General features: G+C 50.2%; 1 protein-coding gene across 6 annotated transcripts in view; it reads right to left on the reverse strand.

The window, feature by feature from the left end:
• The window catches only part of KIRREL3 (kirre like nephrin family adhesion molecule 3), a 574,748-nt gene that overhangs the window by 100,320 nt on the left and 446,570 nt on the right, over positions 1-27,858 (reverse strand). For all 6 annotated transcript variants that reach the window (XM_055273675.2, XM_055273678.2, XM_055273676.2 and 3 more), the window contains one exon: positions 3,744-3,893. In XM_055273675.2, the coding sequence (XP_055129650.1) occupies positions 3,744-3,893 (150 nt within the window). The remainder of the gene's footprint in view (positions 1-3,743; positions 3,894-27,858) is intronic.

The raw sequence follows: 27,858 nt of genomic DNA on the forward strand, positions 1-27,858 counted from the left end.
GGTTCCCTTCTCTCCTCAGAGGCTGCCCTCGGCTTCCACTCCCCCTGGCAGCTCCAGGCTGCTCCTCCTTTTGAAGGACCCTCACCACACGGGGAGCGTTCTCAGACAGGTGCTGTAGGAGGATGAGATGCGACACATCCAGCCTTTTAAAGAGAAGGTGAGGGCTTAAGCAAGTGAGCGAGACAGAAACAAAGGCAGGCAGGGAGACCTGCAAGAGCCCGCCTCAAGTATTTCAAACAGTCTCTCGGTGTGGGTTAGGTGTGTTCCTGAGCTCCCATGGGCAGCACCAGCACCGACAGGCAGAATTCACATGGGGAGGTTCTTTAGAATATTCTCAGCTGTTTGAGGCATCCAACAAGGATCTGGGCTGCCAGAGATGGCAGTGAGGTCCCCATCACTGGCTGTATTCAAGCAGAGGTTGGATGATCGCCTCTCAGGGATGTTGCAGAGGTGATTTCTACACCGGGTGAAAGATCAGACTAGAGGAGCTTGAAGGCCCCTCTCACCACCACAAGTGAAGGGTCTTCTGGGGGTGGGGCAGGCCTCCCTGGGAGTGGGCTGTACAACAGGCCACCAGCACTTGTTCCTGGTCAGGCGAGGTAGCTGTGATGACCCTCTGCCAGCCTTCCTGGCATGCTCTGGGGTGCTTCCTGTGCAGCCGGGCCCTTCAGACTCATGTCTTCGTGGCTACCGTCCTCATCATGCAATAAAATGGCCCTGTCCTTCCCAGCTGTGCAGGCCTGGCCATAAAAGCTCACAAGGCCGTCAGCTGCACCCCTGAGAGCACTGCCTCTCCTCCTGCCCACACTTCCTGCCTTCTGCTGGGCTTTGGGAAGGAGCCCAGGTAAGTTAAGCAGTCTCCCCCCAGGGCCAGGAGAGGGGCTGGAAATGGGTTCTAGCCCCATCCTCTCCCTGCTGCCGCTGCCTTCCTTGTAGCTGGCTGGCTACCCCCCAGCCCCTCCAGCCCAGCCTCTGGATCCCACTATCCTGTGATTAGTCCCTGATCTCCTGCAGGCATCTTGGCTGGAGCTTCTGTTTTTGTTGTCTTGCAAGCTATCAGCAGCAGGATTTTGCTCTCACGAGCTGCTGAAAACATCAGTGATGGGTTTGTTTGTATTTGCCTAATTAGGCAGCGAGCTGCGATGCTATCCCAAGGACTGGCAGCATCTTTGAAAAACAGACTCAGAAGCATGGATTCTGAGAAAGTTCTAGCTCCTTCCACATTATCATTACTCTCTCTTGCTACTCCCAAAGGAAGCAAAATTACTTAGAGTCTGGGTTCTATAGTCGAATTGCCTGGGTTCCAATGCCAGCTGGATCACCTCCTAGCTCTGCTGTCTTGGGTGAGTTACTTTAACTTCTTTGTGCCTCATAGACTATTTACTATGTGCCAGTCCCCATTTTATGGGGACAATACCAGTACCTCATAAGGTTATGGTGAAGGTTAAATAGGATAATCTATGTAAAGTGCCTGGCATATTGTAAGCAGTCTATAAATGCCAATTTAAATGAAGAGAAAGGTAAGTCATAAGGTCAGGTGGCCAAAGAGGTCTTCATCTTTAGAAGGGAGAGCAGACAGAGTGTCTGGACCCTTTGGGGTTAACAGGCAGGTCTCATGTGCTGGGATTGGTTATATAGTTGAGTCCATTTCTTTCTCAGTTGTGACTTTGTTTACCTGTCAAACAAAGGGGAAAGTCCTTCTTTTCTCCCCCCCCGATCACTGTAGATTTATGAGATAATGTCTGCGAAGTACTTGAGTTTCTTAGAAGAAAAATGTTCTATCAATATGAGGAAGTGCATTCATAAATCATTTTCTTTGACTGGTTTTTCCAGCTTTGGTGACTAGAAAAACATTTAGGTCTTCAGGGAGGGTATCATTTCTGGGAGATTCGGTGGGGGGGCGTACATGGTTACAGTGGGAGAGGACAGAGATGTAGCAGGCTGAAATCCCACAGCCCTGGGCCTCAGTTTCCCTGTAGGAGAGCTTTTGCGGTGTTAAGTGCTCTACAAGTACTTGCTGAATTGAATTGAGGGCTGTCCTGCCTGTTTCCACATCAGGCAAGTGAGCAGAATTAATTGAGCATGGAAGTATCTATCATGATTGCCATGATGCTATTTTTGGGACAAGTGATAAAATACAGGGCAAGTATTTTATCAGGAGTTTGAGGTCATTGACTCTGTACGGAGAGGCAAACCGAGTCAAGCTGGAGAGGACACAGGCCCCAGTTTGACAGAGGCCATTGTCCTGCAGCCCTAAGCGTGTACCAGTCCTGGATCCCAGAAAGCCATTCATGGCACTGGATGCTAGAGGGTCAGTTATCCATGCTGAGATGACCACCCTATGCACTATCCCTGCTGACCTGAGCCTCCTTTTGGCCACTGACCCAACAAGACCCCAGTCCCTGACGGAAGTTGGAAACCCACTGACTGGGACCCCAGACAGCCTCCTTAACTAGCGGCAGCGCTCATCCCAGCTCAGAGCCATCCAATGCACGAACTATTCTAGTCTGGGAAGGTTGTATCATTCCCCGAGTTTCTCTAGGGTAAAGGCGTTCGGAGTCTCTGAAATTGGCTGGTTCCCATAACAGTTAAACTTTATGGCAGCACAGTATATTTTGGAGATATTTTTGTGTATTTTATCCATGCTCAGCTGGGCTGCAGCATTCAAACCTTGTGCCTGCGATTGACCATTGCTATAATGTTTCAATATACATTTTTGGCAAGACATAACTCACATTTAAAAATATTAATTTCTCAGCCATCACGTTCCTGAGTGCACTTCGATTTTTATTTTCCTGCAGCTGTACACCATGCGAGAGGCAAAGTTACTTCTCAGCTGAATAATATTTTTCTCTCCTCCTCCACCCTTAGCTATTCCGAAATCACAGGGGAATGACACCCAGGGGTCCCTCCTTCTGAATTTTACTGTGTATGCCAAGCCTAGCAAACAACCACTGCCTACCTGTAGGACAGAATAATGATAGCTGAAGGGTGTGTGACCAGGGGGATGAGCCATTCTCTTTTTTTCTCCAGGGAAGAGGATGGATTGGAAAAGCATCTGTATGGTCTTATGGGATCACTATTCACAATAGTTAACAAATGATCTGTTGTCGGCACTGGCTGGTGAGTTCACGTGTCGGCCATCAACAACCATGGGAACCCTCACTGCCTGCCCCAGGGTAGCTGTGCTGAACACCAGCCTGCCCAAGCCGAACATGGTTGGAAATTTATTTTTAATACTTCCTGTCTTTTCTTCCCATCTCATGATGGCTTCTAAGATCAACCAGGTGTCTTTGTGAGTTTTCAGTTTACTTGGTTCCCTTTAATGGGTGAGAAGCCTGGAAGAACCAGGTTGTGACTTGTATTTCCTTAATAATCATGCCTTAATAAATGGGGGATACATCTTGGGCCAAGACACAGGAACACTTGATCTCTGGAAACTGGAATTTACATGAATCATGTTTGACTTTGGAGTAGATGCTCGAGGGCAATGTCGAGTTAGCTTAGGACCCACCGCTAGAAGGAGGGTTTGCTTATGGTTCATTATGCACATGAGGGGCCCTCAGAGTCTAGGGATGCTGGGTGCAGTGCTTGCCTAGCCTGACTCTGAGTGAGGAGTTGCAGTGAAAGCTGGAGATTCGATACTCAGATGCCTGTGAAGATGGGTGCTCCCTAGGAAGGTGGATGGGTGAGTAAGGAAGTGACAGCCCCAGGCCCACCCCAGGAGGTCTGGAGGTACTCACTTGAGAGGTCCCTGCCCACACCCAGAGCCAAGCCATCCTTGATCCACAGAACGAAGCCATCGTATTCAGGGATGGCGCAAAGTAGCGTCACTGGCTGTCCCGACACCACCACCTGGTCCTGGGGCTGCTGGCTGAAGGAATAGACTTGGCCTGGGAAGGAGACAAACACAAGGGTCAGTTACCTGCCTGCTGCAGGGTCGAGAAGGCTCCCTTCCAGCTATGGAAGCAGAGCAGGGCTGGCACAGGAGACTGAGCCTCCTGAAACACCTGGCTTTCCTGCTGAGGGTCTGGTAGAGCTTCCTAACTGGTCTCAGCTCCAGCTCTATTCCCTCCTGTGAGGGCCTGGCTCCCAGCTCCAGCCCCTCTGCCCATCAGTCCCTAACACGTGGACTGGTCTAGCCACACCCCAGCTCCCTATGGGCCATCTCCCTCCACTGTTGGGACGTGCCACTTCCTATGCATTGGTGAGCTCCTACTTAATGCCATGTGCACACCAGGGCAGAAACAGGAGAGAGAGAGACCTCTAGCTAGAAGCATTCTGTGGTGGCTGTGTGTTAAGAAGGGGGGCGATGGAGAGTGGTGTGGCTTTGGTTAAACCTGAGAATTCAGGAAATCATTTTGTTGTTTCAGTGGCTCCTGGGGTGGGCTGAGGGCCAAGTTCAGAGGGATAGGTGGTGGTGCAGTGTGGCAGGAGGTGCGCTGAGGAGACGTGCTGTCCCACCATGTCCTCCCTGTCCCTTTCTTTTCTGCAGCAGACCTTACTCTAGCCTCACAATCACTTGGGAAAAAATCATTATGGACACCATGCCTCCTCAAAACGAGATGGCCAGAACCATCAAAGAGTCAGTTGCCAGTATTTTATTAAACAAAACCACCCACAATGCTTACAAGATGCCATGCTCAGTTTTGAGGCTTTGAAATATTAGTTCATTAATATTTTCATCCTCATAACAACCTAAAAATAGTAGGCACTATTTTTATCCCCATTTTCCAGATGGGAAAATGAGGCATAGGGAGGTGAAAAATAGTAATGGGAACTGTGTTTGTGAATTGCTCACCAAGTACGGCGCATGCCCTGACTCTAGTTATCACCGTGGCAACACTCGTATGGGGCATTGTCAATCCCGTTTTACAGGACTTTGGGAAACAGAGGCTCAGGGTTAACTGAATTGCCCGGGGAACTGTCTAGTGGGAGTTGGGGTGGGCGGTGCGGTGAATCCAAGTCTTTCTGGCTCTGAAGACCATGCTGTCCCCTACTGAGCTGTGCTATGGGCAAATCCCCAAGCCTGGCCTTGGAGGGAGTTGCCGATGAAGAGGTGTGATGTGATCCGTGTCTCCTGGGAGTCCACAGTTGAATGGACAATGGGACATTGACATTCACTGAGCATCTGGCCCACAGTACAACTAGTGCTTCACACAAGCCCTCCTGTAATCCACTTAATTATACTTCAGGGCAAAAATAGCACCATTTTATAACAAAGAAACCAGGATCAGAGAGGCACAGTAACCTGCCCAAGGTCACGCAGCGAATGAGTGGTAGAGTGGGGGTTTGAGCAGGGGCCCATCTGCATTCCAAGCCCTCCCTTTTTCCTACCTCCTGCTCTACAGACCCAGACCTAACTGAGGCAAAACTGGGCCTGGCACACCAGCTGGTGATGCTGTGGCCTCTCTTCCCCGACCCGGGAGAGTCAGGGGCAGCCACAGAGGTCCTGGACACTGGCTGCTGCCCATCTTGAGGACAAAAAACCCCAGGCTTGGGCCACACCTAGGACTGAGCTCTCAGCAACAGATGACCCCAAGAGGGGGACACTTGGTGTGTATCAACCCAGGGGAGCTTGGATGGCAGCAGAGCTTGGGGTGGAGGCTCCCCAGAAGGAGGGGTGCAGATTCACAACGGAGAGCTGGGGACAGGCAGGAAGGTGGCCGAGTTCACAACCTGACGAGATCTTGGCAGGGTCTCTGAAGAGTCTCATTAAAAATCAAATTGGCCTTGAATTGTGGGAGTACCACTTTTTATTCTGATCTGAGCTTTACAAATTAGATTTCATAGGGCATTTGAATCAGCTATGTATGGTAGGTTTTTTTTTTCCTCTCTGTCTCTTCAAGTTCTCTGTTGTAATTAGACTGTTTCTGGCACCAAAACAGGGTAGAAATAGAGGGAAGAGATGAGAGAGGAGAAGGGGAGAGGAGGGAGGGACTGGAGAGAGAGCAAAGGAGTGAAGTGAGGACGTGGGAGAGAAAAGCAGAGGGAGAGGAAGAAGAGGAAGCAGGGGAGGAGGGTGAGGGGAAGCATGGAGAGGGAGGGGGTGGGTGGAAAGGACTCCTTCTCTAGGCTCCTTTTACTCAATGATGATTTCAAAGCTCATCCTTTTATCTCAAAATCTTTCTTGCAAGAAGGACAGAGTCAAGGCAGCTGCAGTAACTGCTGAAGATTGTGCCATCAGAGAGAATTATCAGGTTGTCAGGTGGACGTGGAGGGGGTTATAATGAGAGCCCCTTAAATGAAGCAGTGCCCGAGCCCTCTGAGATGTCCATTATTAGGAAGCACCCACAGTGGGTAACCGTCCCAGTCTCTCCTCATCCTGTGTCCTCTTGGAGGAAGGTGCGGGAGGTACTGGGTGAGGGCCCCCGGGGAGGTGGGGTGCAGGAAGCATCCGAGTGCCAAGGGTAAGTTGTGAACTGGCTGGAGCCCCCAGGGAGAGGAGGGGGCTATCACCATGGAAACCAGGCTCTGGAGGAAGGCAACGCTGGGAGGGGGGATCAGTTGAAGCAGGCCATGGAGGTGGACTCTGAGTGGCCACAGACCCTTTTGGTGGATGTCTCAGAGCCAGGGGTGGCAGCAGGCACAAGATCCCTGGAATAAGACCTGGGGTCTGCAGGAAAGGAGCCTGATGGGATGGGGCTGAGCAGGAGAGGGCCTTTTGGGGAGGAGCATCTCCCGATGCCATCTGAGCCGGTTTGGAGGTGTCGAATCCCACAGATTGCAGTGAGCCAAGATCGCCCCACTGCACTACAGACTAGGTGACAGAGTGAGACTCGGGCTCAAAAAAAAAAAAAAGACCTTCCTACAGCCTCTCACATTCTGTCTACTTGGATCCACTTGGCTTTTCTATGGAAAGACTGTTTCTGGGGAAGATGAGCACACAGGAAAAATCCACCCAAAGGACATGATTTACAAATTATTATTTTTGGGGATGGGAGACAGTACTCTAATTGACAATGTCCCTTTTCAGTCCAATTTTAATTTTTGCAAATTACATTTAAGTCACTATAATTACTTTTCTCTTTTAAACCAATTAGTTTTTTTTTTTTTTTTTTTTTCAAATGAATCTTAAACTGTTACTGAGTATCTACAGTGGATAAAAGTTGAGGTGCTTTGGATGAAGGTGGAGATGGAGGGATGGAACCCACTTTTTTTTTCCATCCATCTGACAGATCTTGGGGCCTCTCCTTTGGGCTCAAGAGCCCCTCAGAGCATAGCTTTTGAGCCACGGATGTAAGTTATTGCCAGAAGAATGCTCCTCACCCACCCACTCTTTCTTTTCTTTTGAGACTGAGTCTCACTCTGTCGCCCAGGCTGGAGTTCAGTGGGGCAATCTCGGCTCACTGCAACCTCCGCCTCCTGGTTCAAGCGATTCTCCTGCCTTAGCCTCCTGAGTAGCTGGGATTACAGGTGTGCACCACCATGCCCAGCTAATTTTTGTATTTTTAATAGAGGCAGGGTTTCACCATGTGGGCCAGGCTGGTCTTGAACTCCTGACCTCAAGTGATCCTCCCACCTTGGCCTCCCGAAGTGCTGGGATTACAGGCATGAGCCACTGTGCCTGGCCTCTACTTGCTTTATTTTCCCCATTTTCTTGTCTACTCCAAAGAAGTGAAATGTGAATGAGCCCAAGGTCATTTTCTGCAGCCTCCTGGATAGTGCCTTAAGTAGACAGTGAGCTCCTGAGAACCTGTTTCTTCCACACACACTGACTGGACCCTGCTGTGAGGCAGGCACTGTGCTGTCTGGTGAGGAGCAGGGGAACAGGCCTGGCCACCTCTCCAGGAGCTCGCAGCTGTGCCCCCTCCCCATCACACCTGGGCGTCTCAGATGGAGCACAGAGTAGGTGCCTCACAGGCTCGGGTCCTGCTCTCAGTGGAGATGCGACACACCCAGCACCTTCCACCTGCCCAGGGTTTCCATCTTCTCCGCTTCCCATTTTCCCTGATGACATTCCCCTGGTGTGAAGCCTTGGCAGCCGGTGCAACCTCCCCTTCCCATACTTTAATTTTATTTTTATTTATTTATTTTTTTGAGACGGAGTCTCACTTTGTTGCCCAGGCTGGAGTGCAGTGGTGCGATCCCCGCTCACTGCAACCTTTGCCTCCTGGGTTCAAGCGATTCTTCTGCCTCAGCCTCTTGAGTAGCTGGGATTACAGACACTCGCCACCATGCCTGGTAATTTTTGTATTTTTAGTAGAGACAGGGTTTCACCATATTGGCCAGGCTGGTCTCGAACTCTTGACCTCGTGATCCACCTGCCTAGACCTCCCAAAGTGCTGGGATTACGGGCGTGAGCCACCATGCCCAGCCCCATGCTTTATTTTGAGTCTGCCACCATCACTGAGCCTAGCCCAGCAGCCTGTACATCTCTCAGACTTCCCCTTTCCTTTCTATTCCCACTACTACCACCCAAGTTCAAGCTCTCGTTGCCCCAACCTGGGCTCTTGCCACAGACTCTGAGTGTTCTCTTTGCCTGATCCATTAATGTGCTGAACCTGGATTTTCCTTCTTAATTCACCACTTGCTTCAGGGTTCCCCTCTTTTAAGGGGTGGGACCTCTCATGGCTCTCCACTCTCTGCGGGACAACGCCCAACCTCCCATGCTGGATTCTAATCTCCAAAATCCAGCTCCTTTTCTTCCTGCGAGCTCCACAGCACCCGCGTGCTGGCTAGTCACTAAGGTCACCTGCCCCGAGTTCTCCTCGCTGTTTCATTGTCCTGGGATGCACCGCGCCCCCCCACCCAAGGCCCCCACTAAGCAACCCCACCTATCATCGAAGGCCCAGTTCTCTCCCCAGGCAGCTCCTGTGACCCAGAGGGAATCTTCTTTTTTCTCATCTTCTCTCTATTTTCTCATCTTGCCTCTTTTTCATCAATTTCTCCAAACCTTTACTGAGCACCTACTATATGTCAGATGCTGATGAAACAGAAATAAGGAAGAAACAGTGTACACTTCTTGAGGTCAGGGGCCACAGCTATCTTTTCTGTCTTGTGTTCCCAGCTGTGGGTGAGCACCGGTTACCCATCTGTCACATGTGCCTTTGTACTTAGAGTTTGCCTGCTCTGGTTGGTCGGCTGAGATTGGTGGTCACTACAGGAAAATTGCTTTTGCATTATAAACTACTAATCCGGCAGATACTGTGCAGAGCACACCACACAGGAGAAAGGTGAGAAATCACAGGGTGGGTGGAGTCTCAAGGAATCAGGCTTGACAGGAGAAAAAAATAACTGCTGTTCATGGAAGATTTACTTGATGCCACATCTTTGACTGTATACGTTGTTTCTGGCATGCATGTTAGCCATAATTACCCATATTTTGTAGATGAACCGAGGCTCACAGAAATGCAGGGACTTGCACAAGTTCACTTGATTAGCTCAGGTGTCATTCAGACCCCAATGGTCTGGGTACAGCCCTATTTTCTCACCACTGTCCGATGTGGGTTGTTGAATCAAGGGTCTCAAACCCAGATTTTGATTCTCAAACAAGTACTCACTCCACCAACAAGGCAGCCTACTCAGATGGTCTATTTTTATACTTATTTATTTATTTTGAGATGGAGTCTGGCTTTTATTGCCCAGGATGGAGTGCAATGGTGCGATCTCGGCTCACTGCAACCTCCGCCTCCTGGGTTCAAGGGATTCTCCTGCCTCAGCCTCCTGAGTAGCTGAGATTACAGGCACCTGCCACCATGCCTGGCTAATTTTTGTATTTTTAGTAGAGACGGGGTTTCACCATGTTGGCCAGGCTGGTCTCGAACTCCTGACCTCCGGTGATCTGCCCACCTCGGCTTCCCAAAGTGCTGGGATTATGAGCATGAGCCACTGCGCCCGGCTCAGATGATCTAAAGGGAGGCAGAGGATCTTTAGAATGGAAAGTGATTTCTTGTTTTTTCCATCAGTTTCTGTATGTAGCCTCCTCTTCACCTATTGGTCAATAACACTGAAATGGTTGAGGGTAAAGTTTAGTACTGGCCACCATAGGAAGATATAAAAGAAAGGAGATGTAGTAGTTACCATTACTTATAATTATTACTTAAAATGGTTATTTAATATAATTATAATATAGCTTATAATAATTATGTATCAAATATTTTTATTGCTATAAAATTAGTAATTGCTAACTTTTTTATTTTTTAACTTTTTGTAGAGACAGGGTCTTGCTCTGTTGCCCAGGCTGGTCTCAAACTCCTGGCCTGAAGCCATCCTTGTGCCTCAGCCTCCCAAAGTGCTGAGATTACAGGTGTGAGCTACTGTGCCCAGCTAGTAATAGGTAACTTTTATAGAATGTCAAGCATCTAATAAAAGCTTTACCTAGATTATTTTATTGACTCACTAAAGAGTCCTATGAGATAGGTACCGTATCACACCCACGTGAAGATGAGGTTGTCTGGGGTCCACAGCGCTGGCAGTGAGACGGGATATGAGCCCAGCAGTCTGGTTCCAGAGCAGCCTCTTTGCGTCCTTATTTGGACTTTGCCCACTTTGCCTCTAGTCCTTGCCCCCAGGAACTCATAGAACCCACCTTAGACCTCCCTCTCCCACCGCCGTTGGCCAGTACTGAAAAGTCTCAAGGAAACTCAGGGAGAATAATGTACACTAGCTCACTTCATCAGTTCTGTGTGTAACGTCCTCATGAACACGGTTCTCTGGGTGGATCAGAGTCGACCAGCTATCCAAGAGTGACCGAAGCCTATGTTCACCTTCTTTAGCTCCCTGAGAAGGTGAGTGCAGACCTGCAGGTCCTCTAGTCACCCTTGACCCTCACAACCACATTACTCACTCCAAAGAACCCCTCTCTCCCTTCACCATTTGGACTGGACAGGCCCCTTCGGATGGAGGCAGATGGTGTAGTGGTAATGAGTGCGGCTCAGGAATCAGACTGACCTGGGTTTGAATCCTGACACCTCCACAAACTTGCTGAGCCTCCATTTTCCTATCTGTGAAATGGGGACAATAACACCGCCACCTCGTGGAGATGGAGAGGATGCATCTGGGCCACTTGACTCAGGGGCTGGCCCACAACAAATGCTCAGGGGAAACCGACCTTCTTCTCTCAAAGCCACCCTCTGTCCTGAACACCAGGCCACAGGCTGAGCTCCATAGGGCTGGGCGACGGGAAGCGCGACCTGGAATGGCAGGTGGCTCTCTGTTGGCATGAAAGGGGGAAGCAAGGGTGGACTTTTAATTACTATCCAATGACTTATTGAAGAGACAGTTTTTCACTAAAGACAAAGATGTATTCTCTTTGCAGGAGGACCCCAGTGTAGCGTCCATGGGTTCTCAGGTGGGTCTCAAGGCTGGTGTTTGTCGTAGGTGAGCTCAGGTGTTGGAGGCCTTGGCCAGCTGCTGTGAACCATGCCCTGTGGGGGAGAAGAGGTGGGAGAATGTTCCCCCAGGGCTGCAAGGGGGCTACTGGGGTGGAAGGGGTAGGGGGGGTCTCCCAGGCCAATGAGGGCTGGCTTGGCTCCACATCTGACTGGCGCTGAACTAGCTTCCATTAGTAGAAAAAGGCTGCGTGTGCATGAACCCGCCTGGGCAGGGCAGAGGAGCAGGCCTGGGAAACACAGTGGTCTCTCTCCCACATTTGCTTGGTTAGGTGGCTGCAGAAGCACCTTCCTGCTCGCCGCCTGGAAGATAGGTCATGCTCCTGAAAGGGAGAGGCTCTGCCGTGCTGGGTCCCAGGGTTCTGAGACAAAGCCCTTTGTCTCTGAGTGATAGTCCCTGTCTGGGATGCTTGCTCGCAGCCTGTGCGTCTGCCCTGCACACCCAGGCTGTTGAGGCCTGCACGGGCCAAGAGAGCACTGCGCCATCTGTCCCGGGGGCCCTTTAGACCACTGAGTAAGGCAGCTGCTTTTCCCTTTAAGGAGAGTGGCAGAATCAGACGAGAGCCTGGGTCTGCTGCCCCCTCCTGCCAAGTTCTCTGCCCTACCTGAGCAGGTAGAAGCATCAGGAGCGGGAGCGGGAGGACGAGGTGCTCAGCAGGCAGGGCCTTTTGCAGCCTTGTCTCCAAACTGCAGGAAGCAGTGGCTGTTTCTGGCCGGGAGCAGTAAAGCGGAGGGGGGCTTGGATGAACCCTGTCCTGATGGGCCACGGGGCGTCCCTGAGTCAGGACGGCTGGCGCTGTTGCCAGTGCTGGTGAGTGGCTGGTGGGAGGAAGTGTGGAGGTGGCGGCAGCAGTGACAGGTGTGGCCTGGCCTAGGGAGGTGGGCAGGAGGTGGAGCATTTGGTGGCCTTTTGGGGGCTCTGGTTGTGGCGCAGAGCTGGGAGCAGGCAGATGGCATCCTCACATCAGTGGTGGGGCTGGATGTCTTTCCCCCAGTTGTTTCCCCACCCTCCTCCATCGGCACTCCTCCTGACTGCTGTTCCCAAAAGCCCCCTCTAGATTCCCCTCCTGCGCTTACTCCTGCCTCCTGTCAGCCCACCCGGCTTCCAACCTGGAGGCAGCACCCTCATCTTAATCTCTTTTCTGGGACTCCCAGCACACATTAGCACGGAATGAACCGTCGCCATCTGGCTCCCGAAGTCCCCACCAACTTCCAGTAAAACATTGAAACGCAGAAGACCCCATGTTTCTCTATGACTTGCACACCTATGGCCTCATTCTGAGATTGCCCCTCAATCCCTAATTATTTCCTGAGGGGGGAAGAGTCATTTTGCCATAGAAGGCGCAGGTCACAAGGGCCACATCACTGGGTGTGATGGTCTTAGGGTAGCACTGCAGATTGGGTCGGGGGTGAGTGTGTGTGCACTTGGGTCTGTTTGTGGTATTCACTGAATTGGCCTCGGCCCCACCCCTTCTCCAGACATTTTCTGCTTCTATTCCTTATCAACCACTTAAGATTTTGGTTGAGGGCCAGGTGTGGTGGCTCACGCCTGTAATCCCAGCACTTTGGGAAGCTGAGGCAGGTAGATCACCTGAGGTCAGGAGTTCGAGACCAGCCTGACCAACATGGTGAAACCCCATCTCTACTAAAAATACAAAAATTTAGTGAGACATGGTGGTGCATGCCTGTAATCCCGGCTACTCAGGAGGCTGAGCCAGGAGAATCCATAGAACCTGGGAGACAGAGGTTGCAGTGAGCCGCGATCGCACCATTGCACTCCGGCCTAGGGGTCAGAGAGAGACTCCATCTCAAAAAAAAAAAGATTTTGGTTGAATGAATTTTTCTTAGTCTTACAGAATGTTGGAAAGCATAGGCCCTGGCGGGGCCATCTTTGGGACCTTCAGAAGGAACAGTGATCTGGTTGGTCTTTGGGGTCCAAAGGCCTTGGTACTATGGTGTGCGTGTGTGTGTGTGTGTGTGTGTGTGTGTGTATCGGATAGGAAGGTGGCCCAGTTTCCTGGTGCCCATAGAGGCTGGGATCTGACTCAGAGGAGCCGTTGCTTACTCCTCCCTGCCACCCACAACTGCCAACCCTGAATCTTCTGGGGACACATTCTGGAACTCCACTGTCCCTAGTCTATTGCTATCCCATAGGCACATGTCTCTGCACTGTGGTTCCACAGTGGTGGTGAGAGGCACAGATCTACAGGGCAGCATGGACTAGTACAAAGAGCGTGGGATTTGGGATGGTTGCGTAACACGGGAGATAAAGCTTTGATGCAGACTCTGCCCTGGAGCCTGATGTGGGATCGGGGTGCTGAGTGTCCCCTCATGGCCCTGGGAAATCCTTTTTTTTTTTAGTCTCATTCTGCTGCCCAGGCTAAAGTGCAATGGTGCGATCTCGGCTTCACCGCAGCCTCTGCCTCTTGGATTCAAGTGATTTTCCTGTTTTAGCCTCCCGAGTAGCTGAGACTACAGGCGTGCAGTGTGGCACATGTGAATGCCTCTCTGCAATGCTCAAGGATTCCAAAGGCCCTATGCAGTTTGGATGCTCTTTAGGTGTCCTGTGAAGGGCTACGTGGCTATGTCCCACTGACAGTGTGAAAGCAGGTCCACCCGGCTTGCACTGAGTGGCTCAGGCAGGCCGGTCTGAAGCATGAGGCGCCTTGGTCTTGCTCTCTGAGGCTGCGTGGAGAATCACAACTCAGTCCTGGTGCTTGTAGAGAAGTCTTCTCGTGGCTCCTGGAGTCGTTCCCAATTGGACACAGACCATCTTGGGGCAATGTCCTGGATTTCTCCCCTCTTGGAGACCAAATACAATCAACTCTTAATTATCTTTGTTAATGGGGAAGAGCAAGGGTGTGAATAATCTAAAATGACGGACAATACAAAACAATGAATAATCCTAAGTAACGTTCATTTTCGACTTTGGAATGCATTTTGATATTCACATTTGAATATGGATATGTTTGATGTTCTAGGAATTTTTAATACTTAAAAAAAAAAAATAGCCCAAGGGTGGGGCTCCCTCTCTGCCTCCTACCGAGCTGAGGGGAGAACATCACCTCTGGGACTGGCCCAAAGCTAGAGTCAGGTGCACCCCACCTTCCCCATCTCCTGTCTTTATGGCTCACACCTTGTCTAGGAGGGGAGGGGGATATTAACAGATTTTGCCTTTAAAGGACTTTTATTCCCTTTGGACCTCATGCAAATAAGAGCAAAATAAGAAGCTGTGAAATGTTAACAGAGGACTTCATTAAGCAAACTTGGTGATAGCATTTGCCAGGAATGGGGACAATTTGCCAACAGATAATTGAGTGCTGACTATATATGTGTCCTAATTAAAAAAGTGATTCTTCTTCTCATTGCCCTGGGATTGTGGGCCGTCTTCTGGTGGGTTTGGGATATTAACCACAACTAACTCCTATACAAAGCACTTCACATACATTATCTTACCTGATCCACCCTCATAGCACCCCGTGGAGCAGGTGCCATCATCAGCCCCCACGTAGAGACTGGAATATCACAGCTCCAAGCCAGATGTCCCCCATGAATGTAGCCTCCCAATTCTACCCTCTTCTACCCCACCTTGCCTCTCCTGTCACCCACCAAACAGGGGCCCTTCCAGGCCTCAGCTGGTCTGCATCAATCAAAGAGAACAAAGCAAAACTAACTGGCCATTACTGCCCCAGTCTCTCTGATTGTTGGAAGTAGAGATATTTGTCAAGGAGAGGTTTTGTGGTGGAAACCCCTTGAAAGGATGGAGAGGGAGTGTGAGGGCTGCCGGAGATGCCCAGCCTGGGAGGGGAAGTTTTCTACTTTTCCAGCAGGACAGAACTCCCTAGAAGCAGATGTAGCCCCGGCTCACATCCAGCATCCTGAGAGATAGAGAATCTTTCCCATTTTATGGACAAGTAAACTCAGAGAGGTTAAGTAACACATCCAGGGTCACAGGGTGTGGTAGAGGTAGGGTTTGAGCCATTTGACTCCAGGCCTGGCTTTTTTTCCCCCAACAGTAGCAGGTCAGCAGAGGGTGTTTGATCTGTGTGGTTTCCTCTTCAGAAAGCAGAGACTCACAACTGTGCCTACCTGCCCCCAGCTGAGCTCCAAAAACAGCTACAAAGCTGATGGGAAGCCAATAGGACAGCCCCTGCCTTACCTGAAGACCACAGAAACCTCTCCCACGGTGCCCTTGGGGCTGAGATCAGCTCTGTCAACAATACTTTGGACAAAAGTCGTCTGCACCACTTTTAACCCTAACCCTCTGTGGCCTTATTCAGAAGCCCTTTGCAAAGGCCTATCCCTGGCCATAGCTCTCTCTGCTCGGCCTTGGGCTGGGTGAATAATGACTTCCATTCCCTGCCCTGCTGGAGCCTTGGGCCTTTGCCACTGCCACTGCCACCATGGTTCTGAGCCACTTATTTGCTGTGAGATGACCCAGGGAGGACCAGCCAGTACCTGCTAGGCCCTTCTGCTGGGGCACAGGGTCAGGGGGCAGCACATGGGCATGTGGCCCCACTCCTGTCTGCTCCCCAGGACAGCTCTATTTTCCAGCCTGGAGTGCCCCTGGAGATGGCGACATGTCCTCTAATAAGAGAGTTACTCATGGCTTCACTGGAGAGAAGAGAGCAGCTTTCAACCCCCCTCTCCTAAACGCAACAATATTTGGTAACACTCGGCATCTTGGGGAGAGAATTCATGTCTGTAATTAGTTACTGTATATCACGGTTAGTACTCTGCTCAGAATTTACGGGGCAAATACCATTTAACTGCACAATAACTACAGGTCCTTGCTGCTTATTGGGTAATTTACTAAGGCTGGAAGAACGGGGCAGAAGGGACTCTGAATGGGAGGTATTGTAACCCCTTGAATCAAACTTTATGGGTTTGGGTTTGGCAGGGAGGCAGCTGCTTGCAGCCAGTTCTCTTCGCTTTGTTTTGCAGAGTTGCCTGGCAGACTGCTTCCTTCCCTTGATTTATTGCAGGATGATAGGTCTGGGACTGGGGGTGGGACTGCCCGGGGCTACCTGGGGCTATGGAAGGGACTTTCCACAGAGGGTCTTTGGCTGAGAGTCTGCAGCAGGAACCCAGAGTCAGTGTCCTGTGGGCTCCATCCAGGACAGTAAATGGGCCCTGTCATTTATTTACTCCCTCCACGGGGCTGCTTTTTGTATCTGGGCCAGTGCGTGGGGAGTGCAGGGAGCTGTCCTTGGTTGGCAGCATCAAGATAATCGCCTAAGCCCTTTCTTCTCTTGCAAGTCTGTTGCTGCCTGGGAAGCAGCCATTCCTGGACACTTGGCTGACATTCCTGGCCTTAATCTGCTTGAGCAAAGTCTGTCTTTGTTTGGCTGTGCACTGTCTAAACTCCTCTAACCTATTTAGGCCACGGAGAAGGGAAAAGACACAATAATGAAAAACTCAACGTGCAACATTGCCTTACGCAATCTAATAAATTACTTGGTACCCGGCTGCCAGCTCAGACTAAGCCCAATATTGCCTGCAGTAATTATTTGGATCAAATGCAGTTTATCTGCTTCATATTTGTGCTTCTGTGCTCAGTGGTAACTTATAAATGTCATTGTGGTGTTTATTTGTTATAATGAAACTTAATGGCATTGGAAGCCAAGAGCAGAGCTGGTGGGGCGGCAGGTTTAAAACAATCTCTTCATCTCGGGAGAAGGAATGAGCCAAGATAACATGAAACTGCCCTATAGGGAAGAGATTTGCAGAGATGGTGGTGTCCTCATGCTGTGTGGTGGATGGGAGTGAGCCAGGAGCTTCAAGCTGGCACCAAGGGGAGCTGTCTTTGCCTCCAGAGACATCTATCTGGAGGGGGGAGACATGGCTGAGCTTCACCCTGCACTGCCCCATCTGTCCTTGCTGCTTTCAGGGGTAGGAGGTGTTCAATCTTTACACCACCTGATGCCTGCCTGGGATAAGAGGTGAATAGGGATGGAAATTAGAGTCCCTGGGCCAGGCACGGTGGCTCATGCCTGTAATCCCAGCACTTTGGGAGGCCATTGAGGGAGGATTGCTTGAGCCCAGGAGTTCGAGACCAGCCTGGACAACATGTGAGACCCCCGTCTCAATTTTTAAAAATAAAATAAAATAAAATAAATAAAATAAAATAAAAAAGAACCCCTGGATGACTGCATTATGGAGAACAGGCCTTCAGGGAGAAGGAAGGGAGCAGGGTTGGCGAATAAAGGAGGGGATCCTCAGGGCCAAGACAGAAGGTGGCAAGGCTTTCTCTTCTGGTTCTGGAGGGGCATTGGTGGTAGGAAGCACAGAGCATGAGCAGAACAGAGAAGAGCTGTCAAGGGTTGCAGGGCAGGGCCCCCACTCGTGCTGCAGAAGTACCTGAGGCAAGGATGGGCCATTTAATGTAGAACTCAGGGTTTTGGCTTCATACAGTCCTGGGCTCTGCCATTTCCTAGCTGTGTGGCTTTGGGCAAGTTATTTCTCTTTCCTAAGTTTCATTTTCTTTATGTGGAAAATGCGAGTGATAATAGATACCTCTCAAGATTCTGGTGATGATTAAATGAAGTGATGTGTGTAAAGTAACGACCGTGGTGTTTGGCACACAGGATATATGATAAATAAGGGGCTGTGGCAGTGATTGGCACATAGTAGATGTTCAATAAATGTTGAGTGTATACATGAATAATAACACTTCCCACTTGTGTGCATTACAAAGCCCTCCTCCAAACAGCTGAGCTTGGATTTAGATCTCACAATTGTTCAGGGTCGATCTTCTCATTTTACAGTGTGGAAATTGAGGCCCAGTGAGGTTATGGTAACTTGCCCAAGGCTTCCCAGCTGGTAGATGGAGTGGGGTCTTAGTTCTCCTACCTCCCAGGGCAAGGTTGCTGCCACCAGTCCACCCTAGACAGCTCCCAATCTGTGCTGGGAGGCTGACCTCATCCTTCCTGATGAGCTGCCCCTACTCCTTGGAGACCAGGCACAGAGCCTGTGCTGACCTCTCCAGCACAACCTGGAGGCAGAGGCAAGCGGGCCGCTTTCTGTCCATTTCATCTTAATACAACATTCAGCATTCGCTCATAAAATAATCATTTTCTCTCCTCGGTGACATGCTCATACAAGTCTCCTAACATCATAAATATGGATGAAGATTATTAGTCATTTTTATTTATCTCACTAGCCCCTCCCCTCCCCAACACACCTTTTGTCTTGATCTCAGCACAAATGGGACTGAATTGGGGGTATTAACCTGGATCTCTGATAATAATGCCTTGCATCCTGTGGTACTTTATACTTTTTTTCAAAGCATCACACAACCGTGATGCATATTTTCTTCTTACAACAAATGCATGGAGGAAAGAGGGCTAGCATCATGAGTATACCCATTTCGCAGATGCGAACGTATAGGTCAAGAGAGATCAAGGTCAAAGTCATATACTCAGACAGGAACAGAACTAATTTTTAAAAAACATGATTACTATTATTTGTTTGACCTCCAAGGAAAGGTTCTCTGGGACACTGAGTGTGTTTGCTTCACACAAATAAATAATCTGTATAGTATTTTACAAGTTTATAAAGAGTGTTCATCTGTGTTACTTTGTGGGTCCTCACAAGGCAGGTGTGATTTACTCTTGTTTGACAAAGCTCACACAACCAGTTAGTGGCAGATCTGGGCTCTAAAACGTTATTTCCCAAAGTGGATTTCAGGGGCCACTAGTCCTGACACAGGCTACAGGAAAAATGTTTTGTGGTCAAGTGAGTTTGGGAACTCTGTGAGTCATATCCTCTTTGGGCGGCTCACCAGGGCCTTTGGTGTGTTAGTGTCTCTGAGAAGTTGTGCAGGAAAGACTCTCATTTTGTTAGGTCTCATGTAGCTTCTCCCCACCGTGTCTAATCACGAAGGTTGCATCTGACGGAAAACCTATTAACATGCTACAGAAATGCTGCCTGTGTGTACGCGTGATCCCTTCTCCCCCGTGTGTTTGGAGGCAGTGAGGATTAGAGCGTGGCTGGGAGAGGAGCGTGCAGGGGGTAAGGACGGTGTAGGGGACCCACTGCTGGGGACTGCTAGAGCTGAAGCTCCCCTCCTCAGGCTGTGTCCTCTCTTTCCCTCTGGGCAGTGCAGAAAATTCACTCAATATTAGGCACAGTCAGCCCAGCCCATATCTGGGGCGGGATCAGAGGGGCCGCCTGAGTGGCCGAGTGGGGAGTCTGTGGTCGGTGCATGGTGGGAGATTTGGGGACAGCAGTCCTTGGCCATGGGGAAAAATCAACAGGGACCCACAATAGGGGCTCAGTCATGTCTGCCCTGGACGATGGTGGGGAAGTCACCCTATCCTCGTCGCCCAGACACAAAGCTCCCGAGGCAGGGCGGAAGTAAGAAGGCCAGGCTTTGGCGTTCAGCTGGCGTACTCTAACATCTGTGTGCCTTTAGGGGATGATCTAATCTGTCTGAGCCTCTGTTCCTTCCTCCTCAGAATGCAGATAACACTTCCCACTTCGTGACGTGGTGAGGATTAGATGCGGCAAGTGTGCAAAAGTGCCCTCCTTGGCCCTCGTCTTTGTGTCAGCTCCATCTCTCTTCCCCTGCTTTTTTGGAGCCCCTCAGTCAGAACAAATAGCTTTCCACCTTCAGGCCTCCGTGAGCCTGTCATCTGTACCTCTGTTTAGTTCTCCCATCACCCTGCCTTCTGCCGTTTTATTATATGCCCATCTCCCCAATGGACCTGAAGTTCTCTGCAGGCTGCCGCCGACTCTGTCAGCGCCCACTTGTATCTGCAGGCCCGACCATCTCGAGTCTTCAGGCCAACCTCCCATTGCCGGTGTCTGGACCCCTTCTCTTGAGGGCTTTCTCTTTAGCTGCGGAGGCCACTGTGCCCTCACACAGAGCAGGCCAGACTTGCTGGGAGACTACACCCTCACCCAGCAGCGCTCCACCCATGCCCCACAGGAGCTGGTGCAGAAATACCCCAGCCCTTGTGTGCCCTAGCTGTGAGGTGGTGTTCAATAGCACTTCTCAGAGTTTCTTACTGGGACTGGGCTCTGGCTGCCCACAGTGGTAGCAGGCTTGGGGTCCCCCCATGCCGATGTCTCCTTTCCCTTGTCAATTTCCAACCTTCCTGCTGGCACCTCTGCACCTTCATGAGGAATGACTACATTAGAGCTCTTGCTTAGTGTCTGCTTCCAGGGGAACCTGAGCTAAGATAAGGGCATCCTCCATGTGCCATTCATCTCTGTGTACACAGTGGATGCTGATGAATCTCTGAATCCAGCAGAAATGAGCCATAGGAACAGCGCAGGGGTGACTATCAATCAAGGCAATGACGTCAGTGGGCTCACCACATGGGTGGGTCCTGGGAGCAACGAGATAGAATACCTGCTCCCTTCCACACCTGGAAGCATCCACAGCCACACTCATACCTCTGTACATTCCCCACCTAATGTTTGGTCAAACCTTGGCAGGCAGAGAGGAGCTGAGGTCCAGGGTCCTTTCTCTATGAGCTGAGAGCAGGTTAGTGTCGTGTTTTGAGATCCCTTCATGAATAATGGTTGAGAAGTGCTGCTCTTTAGTACTAAGAATAGTGGTTATTCCTAGTGCATTTGACTCGGAGGTGGGGACTATTCCATTGCTCTATTTATCCCACACTCGGTACACAGTTACTGAAACTGTCACCGTGTCCTACATTCCATAGGCCATTATGTGTATTTCAAACCATTATATAAATGGACTTGATTTGGCACTTCTGAATGTCATTAAACTCCTCCCATACCAGTAACAACACAGTTGCCATAGAAACGAATACATTTCAGAAAGGAAGGCACGGGGAAGAAAGCAGATGGAGTTGGGGGGAAAACGCGGCCCCCTGGTTCCTACTTCCAGAGCGCAGGGCCCAGCACTGTGACATGAGCACTCTGTGGAGGTGGGGCAAGCTCCTTCAGGTTTTTATTGGCTCCCTTTGATAAAAGCCCTGGATAATTCATCTCAGCCTGAACCTGCTCATTCCAGCGCACAGCTCTAAAAACTTTATGGCACCGCGAGCCATTAAGCACGTTCCTTTATTCCAGCTTCTTTGGGGCTTTCTTCAGACCCTGGGGAGAGGGCTGGGGGAGGGTCTCAGCACTCAAAGAATTCTGTGATGAAGTCTTTGAGGCTGGCTGGGGATGGAAGGAAGAAGCATAGAGAAGAAAGGAGGCCTCCTCGGTGCAGTGGACACAGTGGAGACCCCAGGATCTTGCCAGTGGCTGCTGTCCAAGTCACTGGGCCCACTCGTCATCAATAAAGCTAGAATGTGAAAATGCAGCCTCCTGGGGTGGAAGGGGTGTGGTGTTTGGAGAGCCTGGCTGAGGAGCTGCCCACCGCCTCGGCAGGCTGCAAGTTTCTTGTCTTTGGAGGGATTCAAGCATAGGTTGCAACAGCCTCTTATAATAAAACATCTCACAGGGCTCATTTCTCCAGAAGCCAAGCTGGACACTCCTCTCCCGGCCTACAGTGTGACTGGATTCTCCGGATTCTCCTTCTCTGTTTCCATAGCTACTTATTCATCCCCGGTCACCGCAACTGCGACATTGTATTGTAGTTGCTGACATGTTTGTCTCTCCCCGCAAGACAGTGGTATCGTTGGGGGCAGGGACTGTGTTTTTACACGCACAGCGCCAGGCACAGAGCAGGCACGGGACACATGGCTGGTGAACAAATGAGCATACGGCCGTGTTCACAGTCTTAACACACATTGGTACTTGGCAGGGATATGGAACCAGATGACATTTGGTCCCTTCTGGCCTGGAGAATCTGTAATGATAGGGGTCTAAGCCTGCCCTGACTACATCTGGGATTTGAATCTAGATTTCTCCTACTCCTAAGCCACAGGGTTACATTAAGAATATTAGTCGCACGCCTGTAATCCCAGCACTCTGGGAGGCTGAGGCGGGTGGATGACCTGAGGTCAGGAGTTTGAGACCAGCCTGCCCAACATGGCAAAACCCCGTCTCCACTAAACATACAAAAAAATCAGCCGAGTGAGGTGGTGGGCGCCTGTAATCCCAGCTACTCAGGAGGCTGAGGCAGGAGAATCGCTTGAACCCGGGAGGCGGAGCTTGCAGTGAGCTGAGATCACGCCGTTGCATTCCAGCCTGGGCAACAAGAGTGAAACTCCATCTCCGTCTCAAAAAAAAAATATTAGTCACAATGCTAAAAGGAAAACCAGAACCAAAACAGCCACAAAAGCAGCTGGGTGTGAAATGTTGGGGAAAACTCTCCCCACCTGCATTTTTCCTCTATACTCACCACCACAGTCCACACAGGAGACCTCTGTGGCCGAACGGGTGGGAGCAGCGGACACCAGCTGGGTGTCCTCCAACTCAATTCTTACACTGTCTACCTGGAGATAGTGTCAGATCCCACAGGCTGGGGGCTCAGTCCCCAAGACTTCCCCCACACCCTGGCACCTGTCGCAAGTTCAGGCTTCCAGAACTTCTGGCGGACCCGCTTCGGGTTGGGGGTTCCCATGACCTCCTGTTTGAGTTTGGTTAATTTGCTAGAGTGGCAGAGAGAGCTCAGGGAAACACTTACCTACGTTTAGAGTTTATTCTAAAGGATATTACGAAGAATACAGATGAAGAGACTGGGAGGAAGGGGCTCGGAGCTTCCACGCCCTCCCTGGGTGCACCACCCTCCAGGAAGCTTTACATGCTCAGCTGCCCAGAAGCCCCCGAAACTCAGTCTTCTTGGGTTTTTTGGAAGCATTCCTTCCCCCAGGGTGTGAGGCGGGACTCTCTCAGGGGAGGGTCTTAAGGCCCACAATCAGAAAGGTGGTGAAAGATTAGAGTCCTGCGATGGGGCAGGGGAAAGGAGGGCTGTAGAGAGATCCTGTTTCCCGAGGCCTGCCCCCCGAAGCCTAACACACCCAACATATGACAAAAGACTGTAGCAAGGGCTGTGGGAGTTATGAGCCAGGAACCGTGGATGAAATCCCCCCACCCCGTGCGTCTCTATATAGAAACATGTCTAGATACATCATAACACCTCGGGCCATGCCCTGGCTTTCAACCACTGATCCCTTACATCAAAAGAATATACATGATCTTTTAACAATTAGTTCAGTGCACTGTATTGCATGAATGTCTCCCAGGGTGAGGCCACTCAGGTTTGCAGGCTTTTTTTTTTTTTTTTTTTGAGACAGAGTCTCGCTCTGTCTCTCAGGCTGGAGTGCAATGGCGTGAACTCGGCTCACTGCAACCTCTCCTGGAGAATCAAGCGATTCTCCTGCCTCAGCCTCCCGAGGAGATGGGATTACAGGCGTGTGCCACCATGCCCAACTAAGTTTTGTATTTTTAGTAGAGATGGGGTTTCACCATGTTGGTCAGGCTGGTCTTGAACTCCTGACCTCAGGTGATCCACCCACCTCGGCCTCCCAAAGTGCTGGGATTACAGGCGTGAGCCACTGTGACCAGCCTGCAGGCTTTCTTTAGATTTGAAGAAAAGTTTCCAAAACCAGGAGTGGTCCCAGCAAACACAGCTTCCCTTCCAGGCATCTGGGGATACCAAGCAAAGAGACAATGTCCTCTTTTGGTTTGAGACTCTTTCCAGTTGTTAATGTAATATTGGATTTCCTTCATTTTATAACCCACTTTTCATTTCTTTACTCTCAGGTATGATTCCTCATTTTCTCCACTAGTCATTTATTTTTTACCTGCCCTTTTCCACCTTTGGAAGGGACATTGGGTTTGGCCACTGTGTGGTCCAGATGGCTGCTGGCAGCACTAGTCCAGCCAGTGCCTCCCCTCAGTCCATTCCCATTCATATCCAGGAAGGTTATGTAGGTTCCAAACTAGTGGACTATTTTTACCACCAGGCTCCCTAGTTGTATTTATTCTTAGCCTTAATTTTGCTAGACAGGGTGAAGGCACCTCCCACCCCCATCAGGGCCCTAGGAATTCTGACATAAGGTTTAAAAACACAGTGACAGTTTTTTGCTTAGAAATTATCTCTGCTTCTAGCACTTGTAGTTGCAGCCCTGGTCCTGGGATCACTGCATCACATAGGGGAGAAATAAAAGATTTTTGGTTTTTGTTTTTTTTTTGAGATGGAGTTTTGCTGTTGCTCGGGCTGGAGTGCAATGGCATGATCTTGGCTCACTGAACCTCCGCCTCCCGGGTTCAAGTGATTCTCCTGCCTCAGCCTCCTGAGTAGCTGGGATTACAGGCACCTGCCACCATGCCCAGCTAATTTTTTTGTATTTTTAGTAGATATGGGGTTTCACCATGTTGGCCAGGCTGGTCTCAAACTCCTGACCTCAGGTGATCCACCCACCTCAGCCTCCCAAAGTGCTGGGATTACAGGCGTGAGCCACCGTGCCCGGCCAAGAAAAGCTTTTTTTTTTTTAGCTGAGTTGGGAAAGAAAGAAAAAATAGTCATTATACCAGTGTACTCCTTCCTTGGCAAGAATTGCATAGTTATCTAGCATCCTTCCCACCTCCTCTTCCCCAGATCAGCCAGAAAAACAGAGGAAAAAATCTAGTGGGGACACTAGTACCACTCACGGTGTGTATGAGCACACTCATGAAGGCGTGCAAGCCAGCCCTTCATGCTTTTATGTCCCCATTTTAGACAACCAAGGTTTCAACTGCCTGTTCTGTTTCTCTAACAAATTCTTACTCTAAGGAGATCTCTCTGACCATTGCTGGACATCATGGGCTTACAGTGTGTCCCTTGGTCTGAAGAAATGATGGTCAGCTGTCCACATGCATACAATATCTTCTGTTCCTTTTTTTTTAAATGACACTCTGAGCACTTCTATCTTCTACTGAGTAAGAAAAGCCCACTCCAGAGTCAGTGTCTATTCTAGACAAGACCCATTCATAGACCACCAGCATCAGTCTCACTTGCCAGCTGTGTTTAGAGCCTTCCCACCAGGGAATCTTCCACGTAGCCACTGGCAGTCTCTGTCTCTCTTGCTGGCAGACAGAATAGCTCCTACTGGCATTATGTGCCTGAGAGGGTGCAAAGGGAACATGTCTAGATTCAGCCCATCTCTACACTGCTGCGGTGCCTCCATATCTACCCATTTCATGAGCCCAGGTGGCCACCTCAAGGGAGCAGCTGGGGCTATCTGGGTATCGATTCCCGTCACCTTCTGAAACTTTAAGGGAGTTCTTCTGATGGGAACTGACTTGTTCTGCTTTAATGCACCCCTCAAATTTCCATAGGACTGTGCTCCACATGGACATCCCATTAATAGGCCAGGTTTCCATTGCCCTTCTGCCTGGCCACATGGCCAGGCCATGGTCACTGCCCATGATTCAGTAAAACCTAAACACAGAGGCTTCTACCATTGTTCATTTTTTCCCATCACTATTAGGAAAACAGCATGCAATTCAGCTCATATGCAGACCTGTATTTACCTTCTCTGATCAAAGCACTAACCTTCGAAACAGGCTGGTGTCCATCCACATTAGAACTGCTGTCTGTCAACCAAACAGCTCCTGAGTCAATCAAGAGCTGTTCATAATGCATTGTCCATGTGTTGATTGAACCCAGCAGCACCTCACACCGTTCCAGAGTCAGTTCTAGGGGAGAAGAAGCTCCCTGCCTGAGAGTGTCTTGTCCTTGAATTCCACAGGCAGCATGATCCTCTAGAAACCATTTCCATTTTATGTACTCTTCTGGGCACTGCTGTCCCCATTAGAATGTTTCTCTGACATCATGGAAGACAGGATGAGTATTTCAGGTGGGTCCTGTGCACCCACCTTCCAAGACAGCTAACGTTTCATAGCAAGGCAGTAAATGCCCTCAAGAGGAAATTCTCTAGTCCAAAGTCCTAGCGGTTGTTGCTGGAAGGTGCTCAGAGGTGTTTGTCATAAGCCCCAGGAAATGCTCCACAGAAGTATATTGAATCTCCCCAAGTGGAGGTAAACTTTCTGGGGACCAAGACAATTGCCCTCTGCCTGTGTTACTCTGGATGAATCACATCCCTTTCCTAAGTCTTTGTTTCCTCCTCTCTAGGCAACTGCCAATGTTTCTTTTAAAAGTCTATGATTGTCAAATTATCCAGTCCCAGCATCTTGGAGCTACTGACTAGGGGCAGAGAAGGTCACTGTCCTTACTTTGCTGTCAACATCTCCTCTACACAAACACTGTGCTGGGCTCCTGGGATCTAATGGAGACCAAACAGAGCCAACTGACTGGCAGGGGAGACAGGTGTTACTAACACAAAACAACTGAGCTCCCAGCTAAACCCTACCTTAAGCCTGGAACTGCAGCCCTTAGTGAAAACAGGTGACTCAATTTTTCTCCCAAATGTTGCTTTTTTGGCCTGCCACATCCCTATCCTGTGCCCATGAAAAGACTTCAGCTGGCAGAGTAACACAAGCGGCTGAGCATTGGGGATACAAGTGGCTGAGTGGCGAGCAGGGCGGCAACTGGGCATCGGAGACTATGGATAGATGAGGCTAACTTCAGACAGTGCAGCTTCAGGGAACGATCGCCTTCTTCCTGCACCATCCCCTTTCCAACTCCCCATTCTGCCAAGAGCCACTTCCATCACCCAGTAAAATCCTCCACATACACTACCCTTCAATCAGTTCATGTGACCTGATTCTTCCTGACCCTGGCAAGAACCTGGATGCCGAGAAGGCAGGAGCTTGGACACTGCTGTGGAGCCGCACAGAGCCTGCTCCTGCCAGAGAGGAGCGATCAGCCGGTTCCAGCGTTCATTCCCTCTGGTTCCTGCACTTGCCTGCTCACACGCTCCCTCTCTCAAGGAGGGGCCAGAGGTAGGCTGAGTGAAAGGAGCCACTTCAGTTCCCACCCACAAAGAGGGTCAAGGTCAAGGGAATTATCCCATCTCATTACTAAATAATTGCAATATGAATGTATACGTACAAACTGAGCTCAGAGCTCTGAAAGGAAGGATCTGGTTCTACAGGAGCATGTAACTTAGGAACTGGATCTTGACTGAGGAGGGGTGGGTCAGAGGAGGCATCACTGGAGCAGAGACTTGAGCTGTGATTTGAAGGATGAGCAGGAATTATCACGTGAAGGGTTTGGGGATAGGGTGAGCGTGGCAAGCACCCCAAGAAGAGGGAGCAGGGTAGACACAGGCCCTATGACAGGGGCCCTGCTTGAGGAGCAGCAGGAAGGCCCATGTGACTGGAGCGCAGGGTGTTTAAGGGGGTAGGATGAGGTCAGAGGTAGGTAGGAACCAGATCACGTGGCACCTTGTAGAACATGCTAACAATGTGAGGTTTTTTTTTTTTTTTTTTGAGACAGAGTCTCCCTCTATCACCCAGGCTGGAGTGCAGTGGCACGATCTCGGCTCACTGCAACCTCCGCCTCCCAGGTTCAATCGATTCTCCTGCCTCAGCCTCTTAAATAGTTGGGATTACAGGTGCGTGCCACCACGCCTGGCTAATTTTTTTGTATTTTTAGTAGAGATGGGGTTTCACTATTTTGGCCAGGCTGGTCTCAAACTCCTGACCTCAGGTGATCCACCTGCCTCGGCCTTTCAAACTGCTGGGATTACAGGCATGAGCCACCGTGCCCGGC

The sequence above is a fragment of the Symphalangus syndactylus genome, chromosome 3, assembly GCF_028878055.3.
Source record: "Symphalangus syndactylus isolate Jambi chromosome 3, NHGRI_mSymSyn1-v2.1_pri, whole genome shotgun sequence".
Classification (NCBI taxonomy): domain Eukaryota; kingdom Metazoa; phylum Chordata; class Mammalia; order Primates; family Hylobatidae; genus Symphalangus; species Symphalangus syndactylus.